A 12,884-nucleotide genomic window follows, 5' to 3' on the forward strand; every position below is an offset into this window, starting at 1 on the left:
GACTATAATATAGTGCTGTTAGGAGTAAAGGACCTGTATCACATGGGCGAATCCTGGTGAGGGGTGGAGCTTCTGTATCACATGAGCGGATCACGTGAAAACCATTGCTAAGTTACAAGGATGTTTCAATGGTAGAAAGGCCGTCCTCTATGAGGAAGCTGACCCACATCATTCGGCCTGACGTCACGTGACCCGGATCACATGAGCAGATTCCGGTCACGTGAGTGCCGTTACCTAGCTTTAAAGACGCTTCAAAGGTAAGAGTGCCGTCTGGCCTATACTTATGCGATCTAACATCGCATGATACAGTAAGAACTTATGAGGGCCGCTTCTATATGACAAGGGACACTCTGACCTGAAGACTACTATGATACAACAAAAACATTTGTAAAATTGTTTACAAAATGTAAAGTAGTGTTCAAATGTATAATAAAAGAGGGGGAGGGATCATATAATAGAAGAGGTCATATACATGTAATGATATACATGCAATGGTACCCTACAAGTACAATGATTAGATTCCTAGGGAAAAAAAGAATATTAAATGCAAAGTGGCACAATATGACCTTTAAAAAATGTTTTTTAGGGGAAACATTAAAATTATTAAATAAATATATATATATATATATATATATATATATATATATATATATAAATATATAAAAGAAGAGGGGAATGCATAATTTTATATATAAATGATGCAAGGTATATAAAACAATTGCGCTGCGTGCGCCCCTTAAAATGGAATTAAATACATTTAGCCACTTGTATAAAAAACTAGATAAGACAATCCTTCTGATAGAAAGAATTGGAATAAAAAATAAAATAAAAAACTTAAAAAAAAAATAAAAAAATTGAACATGTATATGGGTGGAACACTGTCCAATCCACCCAATAATATATTGCCATTATTAATACAGGATCTAGGGGATGTAAGTGGGCGTATGCGTATGTAAAAATACACGCATGTCGCCACCATCCCGAAGTACCTGATGATCAACAGCCACCACCAAAATATGTCATATTAGTGATGTTGTTGTAGACTTGTTAATCTATCAGCAAAGATTTTTTTGAAAAAAAAAAAAAGAGAGAGAGTTCAAAACTACAGTTGTATAATTAGGGTCTGAATCTAATAGAGAGAAGGATCTATTTCTCAAATTTTCAATGGTGAGTGAATTGATATCATCAGTTTATAGATTAATTTCAAATGCCTCATTTAAGCCCTGAGGACTCAGGCTATTAAGTTTATAAATCCAGAACATTTCACGTCTTTTGATTGTTTGTGTAATGTTCCGGGTATCGGCATAGATTTTCTCTATAGGTATGACAGAGATACTTGAAAAAAGACCCTGATGTTTATCCGTAATGTGTCTTGATACACTATGCTGCATAAATTTCTTCTTAGTGTTTGAACGATGTTTGTTCAACCTATTCCGTAACGTCTGTGTGGTGCGGCCCACGTACTGTAATCCACATTGGCATTCCAGCACGTAGATCACATTATTTGACCCACAGTCCATTGATTGCTTGATATTAAAAATTTCCCCAGTAGTGTTACTACGAAAAGAGGTAGAATTTTGTATAGAGAGGCAACATAGACATTTAGATTGTCTGCATTTTGTGCTACCCGCTGGTCTAGATGGTATAAATGAACTGATATTTAGCCCAGTTGCTTTGTGATGAGATTCACGTAGCTTGCTGGGTGCTAACAGATTTTTTAGGGTTTTTGCTCTCCTGAAAGTTAGGGGCGGATGGCTTGGTAGAGATTTGCCTATATATGGGTCTTTTTTGATGATATGCCAATATTTAGAAAGAATGTTCCTCACGTCCTTGTGATAGCTACTGTAGGTAGTGATAAAATTGGCACCCCAAGACTGTGCCTAAGACTGTGTGACACCTGAAAACCCTATAATAGTGAGGGGACACGACCACCGGCTCCCTGCACTTAATACGGACGGAGTCAGGGTCACCTAGAATCAAGCCAGCAAGGAAACACAATAAAGGAAAAGACTTATCTGAGCAAACAGCAGCAGCAGCCTCCAGCAGTGAACACTTCATCCAGGAAGTAGTATAAACTGCAAAGTGAGGCAGTCTAAGAGGGAATAAAAAGGAAGACGATTAGTCTAAATAAGTGACACCTTACAGAAGGAAAGGAGATGACAAAGTGAAACCAAAACAAAGAACGTCATACAAGAGGTAGAGAAGAACGTCTGCCAGACCTTCTCACAGAACTGGCGGTGACAGTCTCGGTTTAATGTCAATTCTCCTGGATTTATTGTCTTTCAGCTTAAGAAGTCCGCCTCTAGGTTATCTGACCCCTTTAGTTGCCCCGCTGTTAAGGAGAGAACGTCCTGTTCTGCCCAGGAAAAATTCTTCTTGCTACTTCCATTAGCTGGTTGGATTTTGTGCCTCCCTGATGTTTCAGGTATGCCACCGTTGTGATATTGTCCAAGAGGACTTTCAGATGTCTGTTTTTAATATGTCTACAACGTGTGGGAGAGTCATAAGAACTGCATACAGCTCTCTGTAATTTGAAGTTCTTTTATGCTGACTGGCCAGTCTCCCTGGAAAAACTGGCTGCATAGCTTTGCACCCCAACCTGAAGCACTGACGTCGGTTATGATCTGAACTTCTGGGATCCTGAGCCATTCTGTACCCTGATTCTGTGCCCTGAAGCAGATTTTCCTCTTTTCCACCAATCTAGTTCTATTTTGACCGCTAGTGGCACCTGTATTATCCAGTCTAAGGATGACTGTTTTCTGTTCCATCTTTTTAAGATCCACGTCTGCATGATTCTTGTGTGGGCCTGACTCCATGGAACTGAGTTTATACATGAAGTTAAGTTCCCTAATAAGCTCATCGCCTTCCGAATGGAACACCTGTATGTTTTCTGAAAGCATCTTATCTCGTCTCTGAGCGCTCTTACTTTGTCCTGGCGTAGATAGGTCCTCTGGGATACAGAATCTAACTCTACGCCTAGGAACCTTATTTTTGTAGATGGGGTGAGTATGGATTTTTTTAGATTTACTACCCATCTCAAACCTGAAAGGGTACTTATAAACTCTTTTGTGGTCCAGGAGGTTTCTTCTCTTGAGCTGCCAATTATTAGGAAGTCGTCCAGATAAGGAATGATATTGTTTCCCTTCCTGCTATTCTGTATCCCTGGGCTATGATGTTTAGGGCCCATGGATTTGACGTAACCAGATTCCACTGGTTTAGAAAATTCTTCAACCTGCCTCCCACTCTGGCGTCATTGTTTGTTGCCTTGTTTATTCTGGGGATTAAGGATGAATCCTCTACCTCTTCCGCCCTTAGGGTAGCTGCAACAACCTGTCTTACCCTATCCTCTGTAGGGTTTAGATTGTGGATAGAACTGACGAAAGGATCTCTTGTTTCTTTCTCCTCCAGAAATCCCCTTTTTTTTGTTGCCCGCTTTCTCCAGTATCTTATCTAACACTGGGCCAAAAACAAACTCACCCGAGAAGGCAATAGAGCACAGTTTAGCCTTGGAGGCTTTATCCCCTGAACACGCTTTCATCCATAAAGCTCTCCTGGCCACATTAGAAAAGGCTGCATCTTTAGCGGCAAAGTGTACAGACTCTGCCGTGGCGTCTGCCAAGAAGGCTGTTGCTGAATTTAATAGCGGTATAGAATTTATGATATCTCCCCTGGGGGTCTTTTTTTTTAGTGATCATCTAATTCTGATAACCAGAAATACATTGTTCTGGCTGCATCGTTGGTTTTGACACCAAACATAGCAGCTTCCCATGCTTTCCTTAAAAGGGAGTCTGCTTTGCGTTCCATTGGATTGCTTAACTGTGACGACTCTTCAAAAGATGAGGCAGTCTTTCTTACAATTTTTGCCACCTGAATATCAATTTTGGGAATATCAAAAAATGTTTTACATTCAGCTTGATCAAACCGTAATCTGTTCCTGAACTCTTTAGATACCCCTAGCCTTTTTTTGGGTTCTATCAACTCGTCCAGTATCATATACTTGATATTCTCGTTAATGGGGAACACTTTGGTTCTTTTAGTGCGTAATCCCCCAAACATCTCATCCTGTACCGTACGAGGCTTAGGAGTATCCTTTATACCCATGGTTGATCTTACTGCTTTAAGTAACTCTTCCATTTCATCTGAGGAAAAAAAGCATTTATCATCCTCTACAATTTCTCCTTCTGAGAGAAGGTCTTCCTCAAGCACCTGTCTGGAGGTAGAGGTATCCTCACCAATGTCCTCTGGGTCAGAGGAGGATTGAATGGATAGTGTAGGTTTTTTAACAGGCGGGATAGGCGGAACCAATTTAAACTCTCTGTGTACTCCTGCCCCTACAGAGGTCAAGGGTCATCTCTCATTGTGGCTGTCATGGTGGATGGAATGGAAAAAAAGATATTTTGCTGAACAATTCACGTTTTTCTTCTATGATCCCTGGGAGCTAGCCCTGCGTTCATGCACCACACCTATAATGGAGGTGAGCTGATCTTACTTTTCTTGTTTGACAATGCACACCATTATTTTAACTATATTATCCCTTTCTGTGGGTGGGCATCAGTTCATCAAGCACCTGCATCTCCCAGGAGTGCATTGGAATTGGCTCTTGTCAAATGGGTTTTCCAGGCTCCTGATATTGATGACCTGTCCTCGGGTTAGGTCATCAATATCCGATTGGTGAGGGTCTGACATCACATACACTCACTGATCAGCTGTTCCCTGTAGCCTCCGGCACTGTGACTAGCACCTTCAATGGAACAGGAGACCGACACTTTAACGTGTGTGGGGAGTTCCTGATTAGAGAGGTTGTTAGGGGAGAGCAGGGTCAGGCAAAATGATTTTTTAAAGATTTTCAAGCCTGCTTTAAAATCTGGATTCCTCATTCATCAGGTAATTGGTGGCAGTATTACACTGCCAGTTCATCCCTAACGAGCATTCCTACAAGCGCATGTTAGCGGTGATCTGTCCAACAATCGGCCAGTGTAATACAGCCTTAAAGGGGTTTTGCCATCTCAATGAGCAATGAGAACGGAGCAGGGAAATTAACGGAGGGCGCACTGTGCATGCACCTTGGCTCGGCTATTTCAGTCTGCCCCAAAGAAATGAATGGGAGCAGGGGCCGCCCCGGGGAGCAGCGCTTGGTGGTGGATGGACTGCGGGAAATCCGGGGTCCTCCAGCCACAGCTCTCCCTGCTCCGTTCTCCCAGAGGTGGGACCCGCACTTGTATTAACTTTGCCTACATAATAAATGTCATTTGCTAAAGTGAGACAACCACTTTAAGTCATATACAGCATAAGTAAATCTGACCTCAAAATTTGCAAAAATAAAGCTACATACCTTCAAAATCAACAGCTATGAGATGGTGTTTGACAGTGAGGCAGGATGATAAAACATTGAATTATCCATTCATATCCAAAGTAGGTTTCTTTTCAATCTTATTTTATTTGTCAGTAAATATTTTTTACTAACTATAATAAAAGACAAACATATAGACACAAAATAGATTTTCAGGTAATATAAATACATCAGAAATAAAGTTATTCATACCAAGGAATCAGTAGCTCTTAATCCTTTAATCTGGATTTATGTAGTAAATAAAAACCAACAAACTTAACATGTAAACATGATGACAGCAAAAGCTGTTTTGATAGCACACCACACACAAAAGATATAAAGGACAAATTCATATCATGCTTCTGAGAAAGCATCCCCGGAAACAAGAGGCATCAAGTACATATTATTTCCAGAAGAAAAAAAAAAACATTCAAGTCCACCACAAGCTTTTAAAAGAACCAACAAAAAAACTCAAAATAAGAAGAAGAGTAATAAATGAGGACATTAAATATTCCTGCATAACAAAAATATGTTTCTGTTAAACTCAATGAAGAGTTAAAAATAATCTTTCTAGAACACAAAATGAAAAGAACGTCGTAGTTACATACACAGATTTAAAATAAAATACTCAATGTGCTTACACATCTTTTCAATATGTCAGTGCAAAATAGAGCATACAGGTTTTCTTTCACAAGTTCTCTGTCTGAACACAAGCCCCCAAAATGTGTATCCTGCAGCCTTGGGTTATTGCTAGCAGCTATATAGCAAACTGTTTACACTACCATCCTCCTACGGATTGGCCAGTTTAGAATGACATTTCTCAAAATGTCATAAACAGTCATGTATGCTCCATACAAGCGTACGTGACTTTGTATCGTCTCCGAGCGGTCGTCGGTGGAGTAAACACATTCGCCTGGCATCCTCCACATCCATACTTCAAAGTCACTTGTTCACGTAACTGCTTCCTTAGGCTGTTCCTGGCTAACGGTACTTCTGCACAGGCGCTAAACAGCAAGTGGACGTATCTAGCGCATGCACAGGTACAGGGGATTCTGCCAGACACATCTAGTTGCTGTTCAACCCCTGCACGGAAGTAATGGTAGCCAGGAACAAGTCATGTACATAACAGTTTATGGCTTTTTGAGAAATGACATTGAAAAGTAGCCAACCCCTTTAATTATTGTCTCTAGAGCAGGTCTATGAATCACACACGGCATGGTGTTACCCTTTACCCAAACTTTAAACAAAAAATGCTTAATAATGGTTATTAGAAGTTACCATAGGACGGAGAGGCTGTGGATAAAAATCTTAACATTCCCATATTGACTTGGGATTTACCCCGCAAATACTGACTGTGTTTTTAATAGTCGTGTAGACATGCAACACTTTTGACCCCCTCCAAACAGAGAAGTGATTGAACAGTTTGCTATTTACAACATGCCATCATAAGTAACAACATTCAAGTTCATTCAAAGATGAAAGGCCTTTGGAACGGAAGCACAATTAGAAGCAACAGCCACCCAGATCTGATCGGTAGTCTTAAAAGAACAATAAGGCATTTAAACATACAGCCAACTCCATATAGAGTGTGACGGTCTAAGGCTACTTTCACACTCGCGTTTTGTGTGGAATCGTCATGAACAGATCCGTTCAGATAATACAACCGTCTGCATCCGTTCAGAACAGATCCGTTTGTATTATCTTTAACATAGCCAAGACGGATCTGTCTTGAACACCATTGAAAGTCAATGGAGGACGGATCCGTTTTTTATTGTGCCAGATTGTGTCAGTGAAAACGGATCCGTCCCCATTGACTTACATTGTGTGTCAGGACGGATCCGTTTGGCTCAGTTTCATCAGACGGACACCAAAACGCTGAGTCTCCAAAGTGTAATGGTGACTGAACTGATGCAAACAGATGCATTTTAAACGGATCCTTTTTCCATTCAGAATGCATTAGGGCAAAACTGATCCGTTTTGGACCGCTTGTGAGAGCCCTGAACGGATCTCAGGAACGGAAAGCCAAAACAAGAGTGTGAAAGTAGCCCAATACATCACTGCAAGTCTACTAAGTGTTGAGAATCTGGAGTTCAGGCTGGACAATTTGTCCTCTTCTTATTACAATTACTAGTTCTGGTGGTAAACCTAAACTTCTACATGAATAAAGAAATGAATACCACACATTTCCGCCATCAGTCTGTTTCACAAGAACAGTAAAGTGGTAGAGACTGAGCTAGGAAGACAAAAAATACAAACGTATGGGTTACTTTACTCTCCCAATTTCTAAACCTTTACCTGTACTTTAAAGAATATATGATTCTTATTTTATTATCTGGAGTATATAATGTCCAAATAAATACAAAGAAAAACATACAAACATTCTTAACTGAGATCATCAATGAGCGCCTACTCATGTTGCTGTTTATAAGCATCTCCAAATTGCCGTCTTCGATTTGGCCGGCCTCTGAAATTTCTGTAAGAGCCATCCTCTCTGCCTCTTTGCCCCCTCCACCCCTCATCAGTTCTGTTATACTGGTAGCCTCCTCTGTTGGTTTGATAATACCTGTCATTGCGAGGCCTCCTACTACCAAATGACTGATTGTAAAAGTTTTTTGATCTTCCGCTACTCAGCATGTTAGATACCTCCCTCTCATCCTCGGAGCTTTCTTCCCTTGCTCTAAGCGGCCTCTCTTCAGGTGGAATTATAGGTGCCATGACTACTGGTACTGAAGCTTCTTTCTTCTCTCCTTTTTTGCCCTCTGGCATTTCTGTTAATGGAGCCACTTGACCATCGGTCAATTTAGCTGGAGGCTTCTGCTGCTCCATTACGGCCATAGCTGAAGTTTGTTCCTCTTTGACCGCTGTGGTATTCAACCCTGACTCTCTAGCAATAGTAGCAGCAGGCAACAGAGGCCTAGCTGGTTCACCCACAATATGATAGGGCTGACTTATTGCTGATTGAACTGCATTATATTCTAAGACAGTGCCTGCTGAAATGCTTTCAGGCAAACTTGAATCCTGAGGGGTAATGAAGATATTATGCCGTACCATTGGGTTGTCAATAAATCCTTGATATGGATATCCATACCAAACTTGTGGGAAAAATGGAGAAGCTATTGGTAGCGGTCCCATGTAGGAACTCTGTCCAAAAGGAGGTTGTGGGAGCACTGTCTTGTTTGATAGCAGGTCTTCAAATTCGCTGCCCTGTGCCTGGAACTGGCATTTTTCTTCCGATGAATAAGGTTGTGGAGCCATTTCCCCACCAGTCACTGGGATTTGGACCGGTGGGCTTTCAACCACTGGGGGACATAAGCTTGCAGGGTCTTCGCTCTGGTTCTCATTTCCCACCACACTCTGATGAGCAAAGACCGAAGGATCTACTTCACTTTGGTTTGCAGCAGCCTCCTGTACCCAATGGCTTTGTGGGTAAACGTGAACATTTGGATACATCCTGCAAATACTTAAGTAGGCTTGGTGAAGAGGGTGCAGGTATAAGTGTGGGGGCCACATTGGACACGTGTAAGCCTGAGAAAAGGTAAGTGAAGAGAAAAAGAATTAAAGCTCTGTTGTGGCATAGTTATGAACAAATAGCACCGTTAGAACAATAAAAAGAACAAATGCACATGAATTCGCTAAAAGAATACCATTTTAAGGAAGAGTAAGATAAATACCACTCATTTATGTATAGTGATGATGACGATCAATCATTTGTGAAATCCTAGTACTACTACGATAAGTAACTCGGCGGCATATGCATCGTCATAAATTAGGCTCAGCATCCGGCAGTCTGTGCACCTATACTGATCTAGATTTCGGTGTTCTACACCAGTTTTCTGATGTAGAAGATGACCACCGGCCCCAGCACCTCCCTCACCACTCCACTTGTGCAAAAGATGTGTGACTTTTTCACGCCACAGAAGTGGAGTAGTTTAATGATAAGTCTGGCCCCTGGAGTCCGACTGAATACTAACCTTTATGCCAAGGTTGTAAAAGAAATGAAGGATGCTTTTATCTGAAAAAAATAAAGTAATAATCTTTAATTCTTCGAAATATTTCCTCAGACACATACACAATATCTACATTTAGTTTATAACAAGTGAAAGAAATGAGTCCACATCAGTCTGACTCACCGGTAGGTAGGTCATCTCCATTCTTACAGAGAGAGTAGGGAGGAGGGGCAGTAGCTTGCTCTCCTTTTTCATTGACAGGAAATCCAGGATAAAGAGGGTCCTGGTAAGCACTCAGCGTCTGTGGCATAGGCAGTAAAGGCTGGTTAACTGCTGGAATTGAAACTGGAAGTGGTGTGAACTGGGCTGATGTCACCTGAGGTTGTAATACAGAGTCAGAGCCAGCTCTGGGGAAAGTAGGCATCTCTGCTGAAGTCCCTAAAAAGAAAACAACGCAGTTCCATCACACACTATAGACCTATGGTTTTTTTAGGAGTACTGCATGTTTCTGTGATAAATCATCAGTCCCACTACTTCACTGTGCGTCATTCATTTACAGCCAAATTAGAAGAGGCTAGACAGACAGACACCAGACCAACCTGACCAAGATGAGACCACGGCAGGTACAGAAGGCACTGTGGTGGGTGTCTGCTGCTCAGCAGGGGTTGGAAGAACGGTGACATCATGTGAAACAACCGATTCAGAGGTAGCAAGCGGCTTTATTTCCTGTCAATTATAGATCAGCGATCAACATGAGTACTACTATTTCAGATTTCACGTACACATGGCCTACCCTCTTATCCAACCAGTTCTTTGAAATACTAATGAATACTATTAAGCTTGCTTCCTATAAACTTCAATTTACTTCAAATCTCAAAGACACAAGTTGTATTCTAAATCACTGTTTCTCCAGTCCTCCCAACCCCAAGCATGTCATATTTTAAGGATTTCCTTAATATTGAGCAGGTGATATACAGTACTTAGTGTCAATGCATCAGAACATACCACAGGCAATCATTCTGTGGGATGTTCTCAAATCATGACCGGCAGGTGGGCCTTGAGGACTGGAGTTGAAGAACACTGGTCTAAATTATGTGCTGCTGTGCTATTAAGAGGACCTGTAAGTTCTCCAAACAGTCTTTGTATTCTACATGAAATTAACAACTCTGCATAGTAGTATCCATCTATAATTCCTACTGTATGTGTGAATACATTACAATACTATTCCACTTGTCAATGGAGCATGTCCCTACACACCTGGACACAGAAACCTGGTGCTTTAAATGTCGAAGTGTGTAGCAACAAACGGAATCGTAACACCCAGCTATCAATTTGTTCGTACACTTCCAGGAGAAATAACAGTGGAATGGCACGATACAGAATTGAAAGAATTCATGCTCCAGAATTGTTACTTCATGGACAATATAAGTATTGACTAGAACAGACCTATCAGGAAAGCCTACAGGTCCCCTTTAAATCTCTTGGCCAGAACAATGAGAGCAGGTGGTTAATGTAGATCAGTGCGTTATACCATGTTATAGGGATACAAGAAGCAATGCTTTTTATATAAGGATTGAGAAACCAGAAGCAGTTGTACATAATTTGTTCAAATGCGATCTACATGTAATTGTACCTCACTTAATTTCTCCTCAATCACTTTTGGAGGCTGTGCCAGTCTGGAGACTTAACAAAAGAAAAAACACATATTAAAAAAAATGCAATTCCTGTAAAGAGATATGCAAGTTCTGCCAAACGGCAGAAAAATACACTTGGGTCACGCAGACACAGGCACTTGGTTACAATTAGTTTTAGAGACGAAATGGAAAGGAGATGTGTTCACATGGTGCGGTGCTGCATGGCCGCTGTGCCTCAGTGGCAAGGGGTCTTAGCCTGACGCGAGGGATGTTGTTGGTCTGCAGGGTCTTCATACCTGCAGATGCTGTGTTGTGTCAGCGCTTGCCATGTGGTACTGTGCCAAATTAGTGTAGGAACCCTCTTGAAAGAGACCACCATGACATGGTGAGTGGGCCTGTGCATTTTGGTCAAAACATATACAAAGAGCCTGAATTTCATGTTTTTATGCCTGGCTGCAATACCCCCAATAAGGCCCCTTGCAGATAAGCGTGTGCGGATTAGGTTCGGATGTGTTGCGAATGCGTTCAGTGAAACAAAGTCATTCAGTTTGGTCTGCAATCGCGTTCAGTTGTTCGTTTATCATCGCACGGGTGCAATGCGATTTAATGCGCTTTGCACGCGCGTGATAAAAAACTGAAGGGTTACAAACAACATCTCTTAGCAACCATCAGTGAAAAACGCATCGTATCTGCACTTGCCATTCACTTCTACGGGGCCTGCGTTGCGTGGAAAAATCGCAGAATATAGAGCTTGCTGCGATTTTCACGCAACGCCCAAGTGATGCGGGAAAACCAACGCACATGTACACAGCCCCATTGAAATAAATCACACATTGCACCCACGCGGAATACTCACTTGTGTGAAAGGGGCCTTAGAAATACAGCTCCGACTAAAAAATAATACACCACACTATGAAAAACAAACAGTATTAACAAGGCAGCATATGGGAGCGGAAAGGTTCCCTGACTGTTCTCCGGATTTTGTGGTATAGCATGCTACTTGCATCTCTTCTTGTTTATGTTAATGCACAGCAGATTTTAGGTAGATCCCGTTATGTTCACAAATCCCTGTGTTACATTATTTAGACACAGCTATATGACGTGAAAATATTAAGCAACAATGTTTCTACTACACAGCACAGAGATTAGGGCTGGGTGATTAATCAAATTAAAAGCGCTTTCCGAGATTTTAATACTGATGACCTATCCTCGGGACCCCTGCCAATCAGCTGTTTGAGAAGTCTCCGGCGCTCCTGTGAGCGCTGCGGCTTTCTTCATGCTTACCAAGCACAGCGCCGTACATTGTATAGCGGCACAGCCAATGCATTCTCAATGGACAGGTCATCAGTATTAAAATCTCAGAAAATCCCTTAAATTCGATATGCCCTTTCAGAGTCCAGCAATGTTATCTTTTGAAATACCAAAGAATCTATATATTTTTTTTGTCCAATGTGCTGCATCGGTGCAGGTTGTTTAGAATCTGGTGGTGCAGTGGGTTGGTGAGCCTCTTATGGAGGATGCTCAGCGCCTTGTCTCAAGTCAACTCTGAGCAGGAAGAGGATCCTGCTGGAGAAGAGCAGCTCACAGGCCTGTCCCCAGCTGCAACCCATTAAGTCCCCGCACCTGCAGCCGCCAGCCCTGGAAAGACTGCTACTTCCAGTGTGCCCCAGCCCTGGTAACACTGCTTCTCCCCAAAATGGTGTCAATAAAAAAAAAAAAAAAAAAAAAAAAAAAAAATGCAACTTGTCCCATAAAAAAAAGAAGCTGTTATATGGCTACATTAATATAAAAAAATAAAAGTTATCGCTATAAAAAAAAAAATTATCGAGAAAAATAGATAATAGTTCTTAAATTCTTAAGTTAAATGATCGAGTTTACTTTTTTTGGGCAAAATTGCCCAGCCCCAATAAAGATCATTGCCGAATTAGGGTACTTTCACACTAGCGTTTTTGTTTTCCGGTATCGAGTTCCGAC

The 12,884-nt window shown here is 41.5% G+C and overlaps 1 protein-coding gene across 1 annotated transcript in view; it reads right to left on the reverse strand.

The window, feature by feature from the left end:
- Positions 1-7,180: 7,180 nt before the first annotated feature.
- OTUD4 (OTU deubiquitinase 4) overlaps positions 7,181-12,884 on the reverse strand; it is a 77,499-nt gene continuing 71,795 nt past the window's right edge. Inside the window, exons 16-20 of the mRNA XM_040418505.1 lie at positions 10,910-10,959; positions 9,876-10,002; positions 9,460-9,714; positions 9,301-9,341; positions 7,181-8,854 (exon numbers count right to left, since the gene is read on the reverse strand). Of these exons, the coding sequence (XP_040274439.1) occupies positions 7,736-8,854; positions 9,301-9,341; positions 9,460-9,714; positions 9,876-10,002; positions 10,910-10,959 (1,592 nt within the window). The 3' untranslated portion in view covers positions 7,181-7,735. The remainder of the gene's footprint in view (positions 8,855-9,300; positions 9,342-9,459; positions 9,715-9,875; positions 10,003-10,909; positions 10,960-12,884) is intronic.

The sequence above is a fragment of the Bufo bufo genome, chromosome 2 (genome assembly GCF_905171765.1).
Source record: "Bufo bufo chromosome 2, aBufBuf1.1, whole genome shotgun sequence".
Taxonomy (NCBI): domain Eukaryota; kingdom Metazoa; phylum Chordata; class Amphibia; order Anura; family Bufonidae; genus Bufo; species Bufo bufo.